Below are 19,026 nucleotides of genomic sequence, written 5' to 3' on the forward strand. Positions count from 1 at the left end.
TGACATACCTCAATGTTTCTCTTGACAAAGTCCTTCTGTTTTTTCTTGCCTTTGGAAGCTCCACAGTGGCTGCCTTCAGATTGCTCTTCCCTCGTCTCCTCATGGCCTAGTTCAAATGATTCTGTCGAGCTGTCTGGTCTATTTTCACCTGTCACGAAAGCCACACTTTAGATTCCAAAAGGCAAAAGCTCTAATAACAACCATTGGCCAAATCTGACAAAAATCACAGAATTTCTATGAGTCATTTTTCATTTTTTATTAAAGTGTTTGCAGCTGCCCAAATCATCTTGAAACTGTGAAATATAAAACTTAGACTACTCTAATGCTAGCCCTGCAAGGCAGCATAGTGTGTGTGAAAACCATTCTTGAACTGAGGTGTAAGAGGTCCAAGCAGGCAACCTAGCTAAATGTCTAGAGCAGAGCAACACGATTAATTCCTCACATCTCCAGGGAGATTTTTTTTTCCTTCCTTAAGGGATCAATATCATAAAAAACCACAAGCTCTTGATCTGGAAATTGTTCAGGAGTCACATAGCGGGTAAACTGTTATGCATTGACTTCTGCAAAACTGAGTTAGTACTGCTGTCTGCACTAGCCTACCATGAAGGGGGAAAACAACAGCTATAAATTCCCTGAGCTCATGGCGCCATCAAGTGCACAATCTAGGCAGTACAACTGAGAACGTGGATTTTAAGATCCATGATCTTAACATGGAAAACTGAGTGCTGCTTTTTCTTTCACGTTCGATTCTCACTAACTCACTTTGCTCCAAGTATTGGCTGTCTCTGATGGGCTCACAGTCAGGAACCTGAGTTTCAAACACAGGCACAAAATTGTCGTCGTCCTCTTCTTCTTCTGTCCCTTTTAAGATTAAAAAAAACAACAAAAAAACATATTTAAGATGTGTCACAGTGACTGCATAACTTAACTTTTCAACACTGTTGCTTATTTGTAGCCTATACTGATGCCTATGCTTACCAGTGGGTGCTTCCAGAGCCAAAAACAACCTTGTGTTCATGGCTTCTTGGGCACATTCAGAGTGACCTTCAGGCTTATTCTGCTGCAGAAAAATACACAATAACATCACACCATACGTGTTAAATGTGGCCACCATTTTTAGTCCAAAACCTAGTAGTGAACTGGTAATGTAAATTCAATTCAATTACATTTTATTTATAGTATCAATTCATAACAAGAGTTATCTCAATACACTTTACAGATAGAGTAGGTCTAGACCACACTATAATTTACAAAGACCCAACAATTCAAGTAATTCCCCCAAGAGCAAGCATTCAGTACGACAGTGGCGAGGAAAAACTCCCTCTCAGGAAGATACCTCGGACAGACCCAGGCTCTTGGTAGGCGGGGTGAATGAAGACTTTGAATACCTGGAGTTCTTGCCAGAGTTTTGCTTTAAGTTCTTTCCTTTGACGCTTGACTTCTTTTTCTATGCAGATCTTTGCAGACAGTATTTCATCAAGTCGTCTCATTTCCTCAACGGCTCTCTGTAGTTTTGAATCTTCCTCCTCTTCATCAGTAACTTCAATGTGACACTGACCTGAAAGATGCACAAATATTATATAGAGTGTAGGGTTACTGAATTAAAAAGGGGAATATCTTAAGAGTGTATACTAGCTACTCCATCAGAACACTTACCTTTGTCAGGACCACTGGCTGATGAGTTGATTATAGTTTCTTCAGAGCTGTTCTGGGTCTAACGTTACAGGGAATTGTTTTTGTCACAAAGTTATTGGAAATGATACAGTTTTGTAAGTCAGTAATCATAAATGTTGTAATGTGCATGTATTGTCTTTAATTAACGTAATTACCTGAATATCAGCAGCTCCGTTGGTCAAAACAACAAGGGCAAATGGAGTTGTAGAACCAATTCTGTCACTATGAGGCAAAGACACGCTCGTCACACGGCTACCTGTTTGCTCACTCGATGCAGGTCGGGAAATGTCATCTAAACTTCCTCTGATAATTTCCATAGTGTGATTTTCTTAAGCTGTATTTCAAGAATAAAAACGACAGTATTTGCTAGTATTAAATTGATGGTGCTAAGTAAAACCACTTTTACTCAACAACAACAGAAACCTTCCAGAATGTGTCCCGTGGTTTGCCCACCCATTTTTTTCGGTTACTATGGACGCAAACGCTCCCGGATGGTGTAACTAAGGAAATATGCATTAGTTACTATGGCTACCGGACGAAATCGGGTAGATGCTGTACTAGATCGGATCCGCTAGACGTGTCCACGTCAAAGAACGTGCCATGCGGCCCGCCTTATTCTGCCTTATTCTGCCTCGGATTGGTTTACCCTGGTATTATTTACCCTAACCTTAACCAATCCCCACTACTCATGCCTAAACCTAACTACGTCGACCAGTCTAGCAGATCCGATTTAGGATCCACCACGAAATCGAGGCAGCTCAGCTGATGCTTCAATTGATGCATCTAGCTAGCGTAGCGGTTAACAAGCTAGCGTTTAGCTGTAGCAGTACCACTCGGCTCGTTGAATCATATTATCGTCGTTTCGGCAGCAACGTTACATGTCGTCGATGTAGCTGAGATATTGTTGATAAATGTCTACAGTGTGACAAAGAGAGGGTGGAGGATTCGAGGCCGTGTTTCTGTGGTAGGCAACGCTAACTAACGAGCCCATTGTCATGTCTAGCTAGCGTTAGCAAACTAAGAATATTGATGTAGCTAGCTACCCTAACAATGAAAACCAGCTATGATGTGCTCTGTTGGATTTTATAGTCCTATATGTGGTAGTACAGTTGCTAGCTAGTTATCATCAACATTATACCCTCGGTATGTAAATGTGATAGATTTTGTTTTGGACTTGGTAACGTTATCAAACGTAACGTTAGCTAGCTATCACAGCTAATAAATAGGCACCGAAAATGGGTGTGTATCATAGGTGTGTAGCCGCTTAGACAGAGCCAGAGTTACGTCTTATATGCGGGAGATATAAATGGCTAAAGCCGTTGCTTCGTTGACATACCAAACGGCATTATAGAGAGGAATTTGCATTGCTTTCTAATCAGCGCTAGCTTGCTTAATGATATACCATTCTGTCATTGTAACGTTACGGCTGTACCACAGTCACACCCATTTTCGCTGGCAGCTGTCCAAGCTCTGCAGAGTACCTGCGCCAGGCAGGTGACAGCATATCGTCAAGGCTATTTTCTAGGGCTGTTCTCGATTGAAGAAATTCTTAGTCGACTAACACTCATTCAATTGTATCGACTAATTGATTAGTTGATTTAATCGACAGATCTGTAAATCTGAGTTTCTACGCAAAGAGTCATGCAAAAGCACCACTTTTATTCTTGTGTTTACCAGAGCTGTGCTCATACGTTTCTTTGAAATAAGTCATTCAGTATGAAAAAAGCATAAAACATGACTAATCGACTAAAGAAATCTAAGTTGACTAAGACCAAAAGGACCGATTAGTCGACTAATCAACTAAGAGGCAGCCCTACTATTTTCATCATGATATATTTATACTTTTGTATTTACATCATTTTCTGATCATACCAGGTTGAGTCGACTCTGCAGGGGAAGATGTGCAATGGAATGATAGAGTCAATATCAAAAGCTTTTTGGGCCAACATCTCAGCCACTAATCGGTCCTTCTTGTTGCTGCTGGTACTGACTGCAGTGTCCACTGTGCAAGGGTCAGGTAAGAGAGGCAAAATGTATGGTTGCACACTCCTACAATACAGAGCATTATGGATTATGTCAGTACTCTGCTGAAATAACATCAAATCAGCTTTGTCATGACAGACCAGATGGGTGGCTCTCTGGGAGTCCTCACACAGACCGGATGTATTGCTTGTTCTACAGCACAGGGGAGACTTAATCAACTGCCTCCTAACATTGATTTCAACATGTCCGTTTATCCCAGCAGATTTATCATCCGCAATAGTACAGCCCTATAACTACCTGAGATGATGTTATTGTTTAGTCTACAAATTAATTATTTAATGTAACTATACCATGAACTACTCTTACTCTACGTACTCCTATGCTAAATAGTTGTGGAATACATTAAAATTGATGTATAACAAGGAAGGGGGCAGTCAACAAATAATTCCTCTCTGTGCAGCACATTAGACAAAAGAAAGGCAGTTCCAGTGGGTTTGGAATTGTGTCAAAGTTAAACCAGCAGCCTCACAAAACACAGACAAAGACAGTTCAGTCCTTTTGCCACAGTTCCATTAGGAAAGGAAACATTAGGGACAGACCAGGTGCTGATACTGACCCGATTAGGCGGATGAGATATCCACCATGACACGGCCAATCCACAAATAGTTTGTTTGTTGGTTGCTCTTTGCACTAGAGCTGGGCAGTATATCGATATTATATCTATATCGTGATATGAGACTAGATATCGTCTTAGATTTTGGATATCGTAATATGGCAGTGTTGTCTTTTCCTGGTTTTAAAGGCTGCATTACAGTAAAGTTATGTAATTTTCTGAACTTACCAGACTGTTGGAACTGTTCTATTATTTGCCTTTACATACTTAGTCATTATATCCACATTACTGATGATTATCAAAAATCTCATTGTGTAAATATTTTGTGAAAGCACCAATAGTCAACACTACAACATCATTGCGGTATCGAATATTGTGATATTTTATTTTCTCCATATCGCCCAGCCCTACTTTGCACCCATCAATACTTTGCTCCATAGCAATGTATCTCGAAAACTAATGCTGTTAAATTTGTCATGGATATTCATGATCTCTAGGAGATTATTTCTGCTGATTGTGGTGACCCATTGACCTTAACTCTTTCACCTTCTACACAATATTGCAATGGTAATATAATCGGAGGACTGCCATGACATTTTCTGGGCACATGTGCAATTGCAAAGCCTTTCTAGTACAGATGGTCAGCATAGGTCATTCTGTGTCTCTAACACTAGTGGCTTCACTGGGTCAAATTTATCAAACCTGGCTCAAAATATTGTTGAAAACCTGAGCACTTTAACAGGATTTCTTCTTCTTTGGTCTTCTCCTACAAGGATGTGTGAGGCCGTATATGGTCCAGAACAGCTGGGTAAACCTTACAGAAACCAACAGGGGCTCGTTCCCTGCGGGCACAGTTCTGCAGTACAGCTGTGACCCGGGTTACCTGCCAGACGGACCCAGCATCCTCACTTGTACCACACTGGGACTCTGGACCTCTGAACCTCCTCGCTGTATACGCAGTGGTGGTAAGATATTTTGTCCACCACTGTCTTTACTGATAGTAGAAATAATGAGAAGTGACTGTGTTGTGAGCTGCTAACCTAATTTAAAACACTACTCTCATGAGTAAAAATATCTTTTTTTTTTTTCACATTTAATTATGTGGTACTTATGCATATGTTGGGTTCGCCCCCCCCCCTCATCAGCATGTCTACCCCTCTCCAAACCCGAAAATGGGGGCTACACCTGCCACCCGTCCCCCTGCCGAATGTTTTCCCATGGCACTGTGATTGAGTTCTTCTGTGATGAGGGCTTCATTCTCAGTGGAGACTACAACTACCTGACCTGTCAGGATGGACAGTGGGACGGACCAATGCAGATCAGTTGTGTGAGCCAAGGTTGGTCAGTCCTCAAACTCACATCTATCAATATGTCAATAGGCTTAAACGCCCGCCTGTCAGCAAAGCAATGCCCCAAAAATGTGTATTTTGTGGATAAAACAGAGAGAGTCTCAATACTATCCACAGTCTCAGCTGTGGAAGTGTGTGTCTTCATTTAAACCTTCAAAACAAATATTTCTGTTAAGTTAATAACTTTTGTTATTCTTTGCTTATTTTAATTTCATTTTTTGCTCTATTTTTTTACTTTTATCTGTGTTATACTCTGTTTTACCTTTACCTGTACAACACTTTGTAACATACATGACGTGCTATATAAACAAAACGTTTATTATTAAAAACGAAGTACAGGTATTAACTGTATTTCTGACTGTCCCTTTTTTAAGGTTGTATAAGACCTTCTACAGTGCAGCATAGCTCAACTAATCTGACAGACACCAATAGGAGCTTGTTCCCTGTGGGCACACGCCTGCACTACAGCTGTGACCCGGGTTACCTGCCAGCCGGACCCAGCAGCCTCACCTGCACCCCACTGGGACTCTGGTCCTCGGAACCTCCTCGCTGTATACGCAGCGACGGTAGAGACAAACCTCCTCATAGTACTGTCTGTAATTCTGACCCTCTTTACACCTGGTATCTACATGTACTTTAACCTGAATGAACAGATAGTATCTGCTTTCAGTGTTTTTATAGTTTGAGATGTTTCATTATTCTTTTTATTTTTATGTAGTTGTCAATATGCATTTTAATTTTCAAACCTACGGTAGATTTATTTTCTTATTTCACTTCACATCTGTGCTCTTAATACCTGAAGTTTGTTTACATTAAAGCTTGAGTGCGTAACTTTTTGATATTAATGAACGTCCGTTACATTTAATAATAATAATAATATTAATAATTTATACTTTATTAATCCTGCAAGGGAAATTACAATGTTTTCACTCTGTTATTATTATAATACACATTACACACACGCTGTGCACCATCACGGAAGGCTTGTATCATGTGGACGCGCCAACAGTGTTGTTGTCATTACTTAGAATTCCTCCTGGGGGGCAACAGAAACTACGCACTATAGCTTTAATAACGATTTAGATTAAGCAATAACAACAAAAAAAGGTTAAAGTTTTACTGTAAATCCAGTCAGAGATGTATTAGGGCTCTGATCATACAAACCGACTCCACAAGAGGTCAGAGACACATTTGTGTCTTGGGGTGACCTCTAGCTCACCCAGTAAGAGCGGTCGCCCCATGTTGAGTCCTGCAGCCGCGCAGGGCTCGAATCTGACCTGTTGCCCTTTGCTGCATGTCATCCCCCATCTCTCTCTCCCGCTTTCATGTCTATCCACTTGCAAAAATAAAGGGAAAAGCCCCAAAAAAATAATCTTATAAAAAAGAGAGACACATTTGTGTCTTAAGTCAACATCCAGCAGCTGCGATAACAAAAAAAGGACATATTATGACCAACTCACTGCCCAGATTGTAGCATACTCCGAATATCCTTGGATGGATACAGTTCAAGTTTTTATTATAAACGGATACACCAGATCTGACTGAGTGAAAACAACATACAGTGCTGGAGTCTATGTATGTATTGTTTTCTTTCAATGGAAAGTATGCCAGACTCCATATCAGCCAGAGAGCGGGGGCTACACCCTCCACCCTTCCCCATGCGGAAGGCTTTATGTATTTATCATGGCACTATGATTGAATATTTCTGTGAAGAAGGTTATAATCTGAAGAGAGACTATAAATTCCGTACTTGTCAGTACGGGAAAATGGGACAGCCTAATGGTGATCAGCTACCTCACGGAGCTAGAGTGTTGATCGGGCCGCATTTTTCTGTCCAAGCCCGGCCCGCGTTCCGACAGAGCAGTAAGCGAACCCAGCCCGAGCCCGACAGGCATTGACATATTTATGTCCAAGCCCGACACAGTTAAAATCTTTTTTTTTTCTCATACTAATGACACATTAGCACGTTTGTTTGTGTGGAAAGCCCGCTTTTATTAAACAACTGTAGGAAGGCATTCGGAGCGCACACGGGGCAACAAGCGCACGTTAACACAGGCGCTCACCTACATAATACGCTTTTTTAAATTTAAAAACGTTAAATGCCTTATTGTGACCGAGCCCAACCCATCCTCTACATGGAGCAAGGTTAAGGCAGAATAGTTGACCCGTTATTAGTTCTTAACAGATAAACATGTCAACTGTTTATCTGTCTCACCAACCACAACCATATTTATGTTAAGGTCTAATTATTTTTTTTAATCTCTTATTTAATGTTATGTTCTTTTTTTAACTCTCTTTTATCTATTAAACTCTGTTCTACCTTTTTCCTTTTGTAAAGTACTTTGTAACAATTTTTAAGTGCAATATCAACAAAGCCTCAATCTATAAAAAAAATGATTACAGCTATTAACTGTATTTTTGACTGTTGTTCCTTTTTTTTAAGGTTGTATAAGACCCTCTACGGTGCAGCATGGCTCAACTAATCTGACAGAAACCAACAGGAGCTCTTTCCCTGTGGGCACAGTACTGGAGTACAGCTGTGACCCTGGTTACCTGCCCGACGGACCCAGCATCCTAACCTGCTCTGCACTGGGACACTGGTCCTCTGAACCTCCTCGCTGTATACGCAGTGACGGTAAAGACAAACCTCAAGATATCTGGTTGTTTTTCATAATGTGAGATAGTGGGAGCATGTAAGGGTTGAACAGCAGAGGCACAAGAATAGAGAGCCGGAGAACTCTGCAGGTCATCTATAAACACTCTCAGCGTTTCCTCCATGTTGATTTTATTGTGACGGTGCGCCATGGCAAAATTTCTTCCGCCACACTATCAGAAATAGGGCAGACGCACAATAGTCGCGGTTACCTTTTTAAATGATCCTCCTGACGTAATGCATCCCCCGTTGGCAGCCGCTCACATTGCAATTTAACAAAAAGGAGAACTATTCAGAGGTTTCTGGGCCCGTCCAGTTTAACTCCACATACGGTTGTGTTGATGTAGTTTATTGTCAAAACGTTCGCTTTCTTCCGAGTCGACTATTAAACGAACAGCTCCGCCAAAAACGTCACCGTGGTTCCTGCCCCCACTGCTAAAAAAAAAAATCCTAAAGGAAACACTGACTCAGATGTGTAATTACCGATTGACAAAAAGTAGTCTCCGTCCTTCCATTGGGATTTAAACCAGTTTAGCACTGATAGCTTAGTGAAACAATTTACAGCACTGGAGTTAATGTATTTATTGTTTTCTTCTCTTTCCATGGAAAGTATGCCAGCCTCCATTTCAGCCAGAAAACGGGGGCTTCACCTGCCACCCCGCGCCATGCCAAAGACTTTCTCATGGCACTGTGATAGAATATTTCTGTGATGAAGGCTATATTCTGAAGGGAGACTATAAATACCTTACTTGTCAGTATGGAGAGTGGGACAGCCTAATGAAGCTCAGCTGCCTCATGGAGCAAGGTAAAAAAAAAAAAAAAATAGATGACATATTTGGACAATTGGATAAATAATCACAGTAGGTTCTGTACACATAACTGTATCAACTTTTCTCTGCCTCACAGACCACAATCCAACTTTACCATTGGGGATGCCCGCCTTGTCCATAGTGGCATCCACAGCCAGCTCAGTGGCCCTAATCCTGCTCCTAGTGGTGCTGTTTGTACTTCTGCAGCCAAAACTTAAGTCCCTCCATCGGTGAGTCTGCCCTCAAAATGTGGAAGGCGCTTCACGTTCAGCAAACTAGTCGTAGATTTTAACTTCTTTTTTTTTTTTCTGGTCCCCCACACCTAGACGTGATCCGGGTGTGTCCGGCCAGCCCGTGTCAATCATGGTAGAAGGAGTCCAGGTGACTCTGCCCTCATATGAGGAGGCTGTGAATGCTAGTGGAGCCTCAGCTCTCAGCTCTGAGTCTCGAGTCCAGATAGTGCTGTCTGAGGGTCAGCATGCCACAGCGCCAGAGGCTGGCCCCTCTAGGCCTTCTTCCCTAAAACAGCAGCAGTCCGAGATGGCTGTGGTCCACCCTGTGCCGCCGTCCTCATCCTCATCCTCCCCGTCGCCCTCGCCCTCATCCTCTACCTGGGCTCTGGAGCGTGCAGGTGCTGCGGCTCCGTCATCCTCACAAAGAAGGCCGTCTGCAGGCAGCGACCAGCACAGCCTGTCTCTGGACTCTGAGATGGACTACTCTGATGGTAAAGCCCTCTTCAAACGCACTTTTTACTTCCTTATAATCCTTACTTTGTACTGATGCAGTTGTTTATGGTCTACAGATATGCCATTGCTGAAGGAGGCCTGAAAAAAAATGCAGCAGCCTTTGGACTTTCCCAGGACAACCAGCCTTGTTATTGACTTGTACTGGTGAGCGGGATGCCCCTTGAGTTGTCAACACAGCTGTCAACACAGACGAGGCCAACTAAAGAGGCTCTGGGTGAAACTGTCGGTCACTCAGAGAAGTTCCTCGGTCCATCCCCAAAGGAGAACAAAGAAGGGATTCACATGTACATACATGCTTACACTTTTTTTTTATAGTAATTCCTACACTATGTATGTATGTGTAATGTCTGAAGCTCAGTTTGAAAATGTAGAACAAAAACCGAAAGGAACAGGCACCTCCTGAATGAGGTTGTCTTAAAAAATGACTGATGTATTTCAGTTGAAAGGGCAAAGCTGCAAACTCATTTTGGGAGTTAATAATCTCTTCAGTTTCTCGTTTACTGTTACTTCTCTTTAACCACATATCGCGCCATTTAAGACCCACATCAGCAAAGATGCATGAAGTCCAAGATAGTCTAGATTGTTGTCCAAGTCATGCACACTTACAGCATTGTCCTCAAAGATTTTTGTAATTATAAATCATTATTTAAGGTGTTATTAATCATAACACCTACCTCAAGTCATTGTACAGTTTACGGCTGCTTGTCCACCCAAGAGTTCACTCTGCTGCGTTTTTCATTGGATTGAGGGCAAACATTTTAAGAGACTTGTTTCATGCCTGCATTCAACACATTTTACCCTTGCAAAGCGTTCAGATGTATTCTCTCATACTCATACCCTTGCCTCTAATGGCCTTAGCTTTCCACTTCTATGCACAGGTATCATGTAAAATAAATAAGGAATTTTAAAAATGAATGTCAGTTAAATGCCTCCACTGCTTAGTGATATTATGTAAGGCTTTGTCATACACATCCCTTGTACACCAGAAAATATTATTTATTCAGGCTGCTTGGAAATTCCTCTTTTAAATGTAAACGGGGAAACTAAGATGTGTATTTCATTTATGTGTCCAGAACGCTGTTGATCAGCCATGGCTTCTTTTGATGCTTCCACAGCTCTTGAAAACTTAAAAAAAAAAAGTAGGTCTTTTTTTAGTTTGCCGCTTCAGTTTGGATTCTACTGCAGGCGCGTTGTATGGAAGCTCCAACGCAACTGAGTAAGTGTACAGATTAGTGTAATGTCAGTGTTCACTTTGTTTGACTGTCCACTGAATTTACTTTGGGACTGAGGAAGGGGTTTTTGTTTTGTGTTTTTGTGAAGATGGTATTTTAATATATGTAAAAAGTTTTAAGTTAAGTTTACTCTGTATATACCATATGATCATTTTGATTAAATATTATTTGAGGTGTTCAAATTGGCGTTATCCTTTTTCATTAGACTGCTTTTCACATCTTTGAAACATCTGAGATTGACCTTTTCTCTTATTCTATTTAATTTAATAGCATCCTCAAAAAAGCTAGTGACACGTCAATATATTGTATAAATTCATTATCAAGGTGTTATATAAATAAAATTAGCAGATTTAAATTTTTTTAAACAAACCTAATTACAAAATGTAATATTTAATCATTGACTTCTTGCTTCGACAGTCACTACCTCTAGTTAACATTGTATCCAATTGATTACGTAAACACTGATTAAAGTATTAGTTATGGCGCATGCTCCAACAGTCTTTCTGTCCGTATCACAGGCCTGGGTGGAGAATGTGCAGATGATATGGAGACAGTGAGGGCACTCTGCATCCTCAGTAGGTAGGATTCAGCTCTTCCATCATTTCCCTCTTCAGCGCTGGGTTGTCATCTGGGACGCAGACATGGCTGTTTCACTTCTACTTGTTTAACGTCAACGTCTGTAAGAGAAGGGTGATATTAGACTCCTGCTTTCTTTTGGTCTCAATTCAAAAGATCAGCGTTTTCAAATGTGTGGGGAGAGTGCACGTGCTTGTCTGACCATTCCAGTCCTCCTCCCAGCCTCACTCTACACAAACACAGTGACATTTACCCTCAGCTGGTGGCTTGAAGGCTTGGTAACATCTGAAGCCCAGGGTCAGGAGAAGGGCCTCGGTACACTGGAATGAGTAGTATATCAGAGGGAAGAGAAACATGGGTCCAATGACCTGAGGGGGAAAGGCCACTTTTAGGATGGTAACGCACAGCTGGATGTTTTGACACCCCGTTTCCATGGAGACTGTCCTACTGCATCTAAAAAAAGAGGTGAGTCACTGAGTCAGTTTTGATATTACATTATTTGAATTTCATACTCAAATGCACCAACAGTATAGCTACTGGAAGACAACTTGAAATAACTGGATTTATTTCCAAGTTCCAATTGTGCAAAGCTTTTCTACACTTACTTAAACACTATCTTAGTTGAAATATTAAAATGGGACAGTTGAGAAAGTTTTCAGATCCTTTACTTAGTAAAAGTACAGTATGTTTTTTAGCCAAATGTGGGCCAGCTTAAAATATGTAAAAGTACTCCTAAAACAAAAAATGGCTCCTGTGAGGGTTTGACTATTGCATATTATATTCGATTATAATTAGTGATGCATTAATGTGTAAGTTATAACTTGACTTTTTACTGTTTACACTTTAACCTATAAAATCATATTTTGTAAACTCACACAGTAGAAAATATGCTGTCAGATAAATGCAGAGGATGAAAAAGCACCTGAAATGTAGTAGAATAGAAGTAGAATGAAATGGAGATAGTGAAGTAAACACCACTGGTTCCCCACCTGGGGGTCAGATCCCCTAGGGAGGTCCCATGATTAAACGGAGCGGTCACAAGAGGCTTAAATGAACAAGAAGAAAAAAATCTGTTCAACGGAATTATCTGTATTTCTCTGTAATCTTTGTGTTTTCTCATGAAATATATGCGTTCACCTCTTCAAGCCGGCAAAACTCCTTAAAGGTCCCATGACATGGTGCTCTTTGGATGCTTTTATATAGACCTTAGTGGTCCCCTAATACTGTAGTCTGAAGTCTCTTTCCCAAAATTCAGCCTTGGTGCAGAATTACAGCCACTAGAGCCAGTCCCACAATGAGCTTTCTGTGTCTGTAGCTATTGAGGAGGAGAGGGGGGGGGGCAAGGTGGAGGGTGGGGGTGTGGCCTTGACCAACTGCCACTTTGCTTGTTTTCAAGCCATGATGTCTCTCTCTTATGGGTGGGCCAAATTCTCTGGGTGGGCAAAGCAGAGAAAGGGGAGTTAACCTTGCTCCTTATGACCTCATAAGGAGCAACATTCCAGATCGGCCCATCTGAGCTTTCATTTTCTCAAAGGCAGAGCAGGATACCCAGGGCTCGGTTTACACCTATCGCCATTTCTAGCCACTGGGGCACCATAGGCAGGCTGGGGGAATGCATATTAATGTTAAAAAAACTCATGAAGTGACATTTTCATGCCATGGGACCTATAAACAAAACTAAGAAATCAACTCAATGATAGGTACATCTAGCGTGTATTCACTTACTTTGGACTGAGTCTGCACATCACAGACATGACATATCCCAGCATAAACCCAATCAGTGGCATCAGTGCAGCAACAGCCAGAACATCAGGTGTGAGGACCATCCATAGTACATCTTTGATGACAAAACCAGACAGGCTGAACACTATGATGCCGGAGACTATCAGGATGCTGAGACCAGCCTGTCGAGAGAGTGAAAAGATGTTACAAGCATAGAAATAAAATGGATAGAAAGGCCATTGGACTGTTTACGGCAAAACCTCAGCCCCGCGCCTCGGCTTATACTGAAGGTTATATGTTACCATGGCAATGGTACACATAAAAATTAGCCTGACGTCGTCCTACTCAGATTCTAGTCAGAAAATGATACTGCTCTGGCTGTGATTATGGGGCGTGTTTCAATAGCCTGGCTCCGCCCTCCTACGTACTTCCGCTCAAATTTCATTTCCCTTCAGTACGTCTGGGTCAAGGGGGTAAGCTTCGCTTCAGAACTCGAACCTCCTATGGCGCCATTTTGATGCTACAAAACGATCTCCTCCCGTTAGCATTTCACTGACTCCCATTCATTTTGACGTCACTTTAACAGCGAATAACTTTACATCTGAAGCGTTTAAAGACTTTATTTGTCCATTGTTTATTTCTAAAAAAAACACGACAATGTATAGGCTCAATTATCTTGTAGCTCACGTTATGGCTCCGTAGCAGACGTTTTTATAAAAATAGGCTAATGATTGTGTCACATAGTAGAGGAATTACCGTACAGGAGAAGTTCACCAGCAGTTTTGACTTACATGAGCCTTTTAGGTTTAATTACTAATGTTAACTAGCATTTTAGTTAGCAATAATTAGCCTGTGCCTATGTTATCTCCTTACATGTACCTACGCTCTCCGTCTCTGCAAGATTGGGAATGATTGAGATTTCTCTTGGCACAGCTACCAGAAGACTTACAACTTTCAGACAGGTTGCTCACGTCACATCTACGTCGTCTCTCTCAGTTCGAGGCTGCGCAGTAACGCTTAGCGCTCACCGGAAAAGTGCTTCTAATATCCTTCACTGGTCTCCGTCCAGAGCATGGATGTATTAGGTCCAGAATAATGGGATCTGTTTGTCCATTCTTACATACTGTCTATGGTCTGGGTTTGCGCATATGTCAATGGGTTTGCGGTATGTTCTTGGGTTTTCTCTGGCCAAATATTTGGCGGCCCAATCAGCGAACAGAGGGAGTGGCTGAGAGTGATGACATTGTGCGCTTTGAGTTTTAGGCGAAGAAAGATGCGAGCGAAGCCGTTTGGTCCGTTGTGGCAACGCTGCCGAATATCCAGAAGTTAAAGCCCGAGCAAGAACAATCTCTGCTGAGTTCTGTTGGTGGCCATGATGTTGTGGCCCTCCTCTCCACGGGTTTTGGGAAAAGTTTGATTTTCCAGCTCGCTCCGTTAGTGGTGAAGGAGTTGGCTAAGGCTAACGCTAGTGATGCTAAGCCGATAGTTGTTGTTGTCTCCCCTCTTGTTAGCCTGGTCCTACCAGACAGTACGTAGGAGGGCGAAGCCAGGCTACCAGAGTGGCCCTGGGAAGATCCAATAGTTTTAAACTTCAACAGAGTACCCGCCTTCAAGGAAGTTAACACTTGTCAATGGAGAGTGGCCCGACTCTCTCTGTACAAATAAAATGTACGAGAGTTTGGTAGAACCAGGCTAGTGTTTCAACCGAACCAGGAAAGAAAATGCCTCGGGCGGTCGTTGAGGCTCCGTTTCGTACAGCTGTTTGTAACATAAAAATAAAATGGATTATTGATAATTTTATTTCTATAGTTTATAGGTGACTTTACAAGCTGACTTCTCTATTGGCTGTTGGCTCTATTGGCTCTACAGGTGACGTCTCTTACGTTCTAAAACCAGCCTCTGTGACTTGAACAGCTGAGTTGCAGCGACACCATCAGCTGGTTTGAGTCGAGCTGAGACGGGCCGGTTGAGGATTTTAAAATGAATGCGCTGTCGATATCTTCTATAACGGACGCGATGGTGGAATGTACACATCTCAATTCTCCAAATTCAACCCAAGCGCTCTTTGGTGACGTGTTTGATTACGTTACTGTTGATCATCTGTCCATCATCGTATAAAGCCCGCCCTGACAATTTGATTGGTCCGAACAGCTCTGGTTCGAGCATAGTTGCTCCACAACGGATCAAGTCCAGAGCAAACTTCCCGACCTCAAATATTGTGGGCGGGGCTAAGTTCGGCTGGCATCCAGGCTACATAAAAATGGCTGCTGCTCTGACAATTCTGCTACGTTGATATGAATGGAAATGGCCTTTCTATCCTTTTTTTTCCTATGGTTACAAGAGTCAGGTTATCTTGCCTAAATGTAACTGAAATCTCAGCTTCAAGGCATGAACCTTCTCTCTTCTTCCCTATATAAAAGTGGCAAACATCATCTGAAGGCTAAGGTCTGCTCTTTGTTAGCATTAAAACTATGGCTTCCTGTTTATTTGGACCACAAATTACACCCATACCATGTAATGACTAGTGTGGAAAATACAACTTTATATCCAACAGGCATTTTTCACGTAAGACATGATGGGCCCTATCTTGCACCCGGCGCAGCACGGCGCAAAGCCCAACGCAAGTGTCTTTGCTAGTTTAAGACCGTCCAGCACCCATGTCTTTTAAATAGCAAATGCACCTCGTCCATCTTTGCGCCCATGGGCGTGCTAGTCTTACAGGGAGGTGAATTCTTGGCGTATTGCTATCTTGAGGCAGTGGGAAGTGATTGCGCCATTGACCAACAAAAACCTGGTCTAAAGTCAATGGCGCAGCATTTCAGTTATTTTAACAGCACATTTGCCTAGGCTTATGCACAGCACGTGCACACTATGCTTGTTACACACACACAAGGAAGCGCAGCAGCACACAAACATGCAAAATATTATGGTGCAAATCCGCCATCATAATAGCAATACGCCAAGGTACAAACACGCCTGGCTTTTAAAGGGAATGGGAGATGACACTGATTGGTTTATTGCATGTTACGCCCAAAACACACCTATGAATTAATAAAGACACTAAGTACAACCCTTTTGAACCATGCGCCCTGCGCACAGACCTTTTTTTTTCTGCTGTCAAACTAGCAAATGTCGATTTTGACACGCCCTAAATGCACCTGCGCCAGGCGCTTCACGCTGTGCGCTTACATCGTTAAAATAGGGCTCAATGTGTCACAGTAGTAAAGGTACATGGGAAAATAGTCAAATGAATTATGGCTGAATTCCATTTAGCTGCTTCAGTTTCAGGGTCCTGGTATTGTGCATGTTGCCTTTTCCTCCTATAATGTGTCAAAATGTATGCTGTGAAAAAGGGTTTTTTACAACAGATTATGCTTGTGTGAAGCACATTTCAGGGGTCTCACTTTTTTGATGACTGATGAGTAGTTTGGTTTGTAGTGATTAATGGCAATGCCAATGGTACAAGGCACAAGGGTGAACGCGAGAGCAGAGATGATGCCAAAGTAGGGTACAGCATTTTCCAGACCGGAAAAGCCTTGGCAGTAGATATAGAGCAGCAATGGCATCATACCAAGAGCGGCGATGCAGGAGCAAGTGGTCATTACGATGCTGGGAGGGTGTCAGAGAGAGAGAAGAAACATTTTTAGACATATCCTGCCTGAAATGTAATGTCTCAAATGGTACATGCAAAACAAGGCTCTTTTGTAGGAACATTTCTGTGTTGACCAAGGTTAAAGGTTCAGTAGGTATCGTTGATAAAAAATAACTTTTTGTCATATTTGCCAAAACTGGGACTACATCCTGACAGTACTATATCTACATAAGACGGATGGCTGTGGCTTAGGTGGTAGAGAGGCTGCACCTTCCAATAACAATTGGAAGGTCGGTGGTTCCATTCCTGGATTCCCATGTCAAAGTGTCCTTTAGCAAGACACTGAACCCCCGAATTGCTCCCGATGTGCCATCGGTGTGTGAATGTTGAGCAGGTGGCACCTTGTATGGTAGCCTTGGCCACCGAGGAACAGGATTTGTTTCACAGATATCTGTCTCGTGCTGCTGTCAGAATATAATGACAGTTTGAGCAAATATGACAAAACGTTATTTTTATTCAAAGTTACCAACTAAACCTTTAAGTAGCGAATTATCGTAGGCATTTGTAATCTCAACAAGACAGGATCAATACATCAATGAGGACTTACTGTACCTGAGGTTCATGTCACCCTTTATGGCCAGAGAGAAAATGTTTGATAAGCTTCCACCTGGACAGCAGCCGCAGATGAGCACAGTCACAGCCTTGATGGGATCCATCTGTAGCATTTTGGCTAGAGAGAAAGCAGTCAGGGGCATGATGCCAAACTGGGCCAGCAGTGCAATGGCTACACCTTTTGGCTTGAAGAGATGGGTCTTTATTTTGGAAATCTCCATTGTACAGCCAAGGGATATCATGGAGATGAAGAGGATGACGACGGTGAGGATATTAATGGCTTTGTTTAGGGAGGGAGGGATGTTCAGGTCAAAAATACTTCCATTGCCAGAGAAATTTCCCTCATTATAGATGGGAGCTATTCCCTTGTAGACTTCTGTCACATTCATTGTGACGATGATCCATACACTGTGTGTTTACTGTCCTGCAACTTTCACCTGTCACAACAAAACAAGCAAATTAAATACATTAACAGCAAATAAATTACAGAATTAGATTATTGTCATTAGACTTCAGATTTCAGTATTGGGTTAGGTAGTTTGAGTCCTTTATTTTTTTTTTTTTAATTTAATGCAATCATAAAAATAACTCACTCACAATCCCACTCATTGCATGTTGCAGATGTCCAAATGAGGAGATTTTTGGCCATTCTCTACAATCCTAAACAGTTCCTCCTATAGAAAATATAGAAGTAGGGGTGACCTCTCGCTCATCCGGTAAAGTGTGCACCCCATGTGGCTGAGTCCTTGGCAGCGGCCAGGGTTTGAATCCGACCCGAGGTCGTTGTGACCTGCGTGTCATCCCCCCTCTCTTTCCCCCCTTTCCTGTCCTTCTCTAGCTGCTCTATAATAAAAAAAGGTAATAAAAGCCCAAAAATGATCTTTATTAAAATAAAATATATAAATCAAAACAGCACTTTTAGCATGTGCGCTACCTGAAGCAATGATTGTTATAACTGCACTATTTTTAATGGTTGCCCTTTGTGTGTGCCCTAAAGTAAAATGATTCAGAAAATTTAACAAAATGGTTCTTCCGGTTGACATTGACAGATAAAGCTGGCAATGTTCAATATTTGTCTTCAAATTTGTGAACATATTCCATGAAAAGACCAAAACCATCATTTGTCCATTTCTTAATACTTTCTGACTTCCTCAGCCTGTTTGTGGCACTTAGCCCCAATCCAATTTGTTTCTACTGCAGGCACAACATTTTTAAAACATGTCACAAATATATATATTTTATAAAAGAAAAGAAAAAGGCTAAATAATTTCCCAAAACACCTGGGCACTGTAGTTATTTGCAAATGTTGCTCAAACAGAAGTAAAAAGTTGGGGTATTGTGAGTATTGTTAGTATTGTGAGTATAGTGAGTATTTATAGCAGCAGGATGGTGTATGTGGGATTGATAAAAAAAAAAAACTACAGTGCCCATGCATGTTCATCGTAACTTGTTCTTGCACTCTAGC

At 41.8% G+C, this 19,026-nt stretch overlaps 3 protein-coding genes across 5 annotated transcripts in view; 1 reads left to right on the forward strand and 2 right to left on the reverse strand.

Moving 5' to 3' along the window:
- The window catches only part of fsip1 (fibrous sheath interacting protein 1), a 40,485-nt gene extending 38,334 nt beyond the window's left edge, over positions 1-2,151 (reverse strand). For 2 of the 3 annotated variants that reach the window (XM_028565083.1, XM_028565081.1), the window contains exons 1-6: positions 1,830-2,151; positions 1,657-1,714; positions 1,389-1,558; positions 979-1,060; positions 763-861; positions 9-148 (exon numbers count right to left, since the gene is read on the reverse strand). In XM_028565083.1, coding sequence (XP_028420884.1) covers positions 9-148; positions 763-861; positions 979-1,060; positions 1,389-1,558; positions 1,657-1,714; positions 1,830-1,991 — 711 coding nt within the window. In that variant the 5' untranslated portion in view covers positions 1,992-2,151. The remainder of the gene's footprint in view (positions 1-8; positions 149-762; positions 862-978; positions 1,061-1,388; positions 1,559-1,656; positions 1,715-1,829) is intronic. The other variant, XM_028565082.1, reaches the window with a different exon arrangement.
- A 90-nt stretch (positions 2,152-2,241) lies between these two features.
- On the forward strand, positions 2,242-11,241 carry LOC114547337 (sushi domain-containing protein 4). The gene is made up of 10 exons (XM_028566663.1): positions 2,242-2,638; positions 3,550-3,691; positions 5,044-5,235; positions 5,416-5,607; positions 5,994-6,185; positions 8,063-8,254; positions 8,883-9,077; positions 9,179-9,311; positions 9,408-9,805; positions 9,884-11,241. The coding sequence occupies exons 2-10, from the start codon at positions 3,574-3,576 to the stop codon at positions 9,907-9,909; spliced, it is 1,638 nt and encodes a 545-aa protein (XP_028422464.1). The 5' UTR covers positions 2,242-2,638; positions 3,550-3,573; the 3' UTR covers positions 9,910-11,241.
- Positions 11,242-11,665: 424 nt separating this feature from the next.
- Positions 11,666-17,950, reverse strand: LOC114547104 (sodium/bile acid cotransporter). The gene is made up of 5 exons (XM_028566336.1): positions 17,562-17,950; positions 16,762-16,966; positions 13,361-13,539; positions 11,889-12,088; positions 11,666-11,736 (listed from the first exon to the last, which is right to left on the reverse strand). The coding sequence occupies exons 1-5, from the start codon at positions 17,948-17,950 to the stop codon at positions 11,684-11,686; spliced, it is 1,026 nt and encodes a 341-aa protein (XP_028422137.1). The 3' UTR covers positions 11,666-11,683.
- Between the last annotated feature and the right edge of the window lie 1,076 nt (positions 17,951-19,026).

Source organism: Perca flavescens, chromosome 20 (assembly GCF_004354835.1).
Source record: "Perca flavescens isolate YP-PL-M2 chromosome 20, PFLA_1.0, whole genome shotgun sequence".
Lineage (NCBI taxonomy): Eukaryota > Metazoa > Chordata > Actinopteri > Perciformes > Percidae > Perca > Perca flavescens.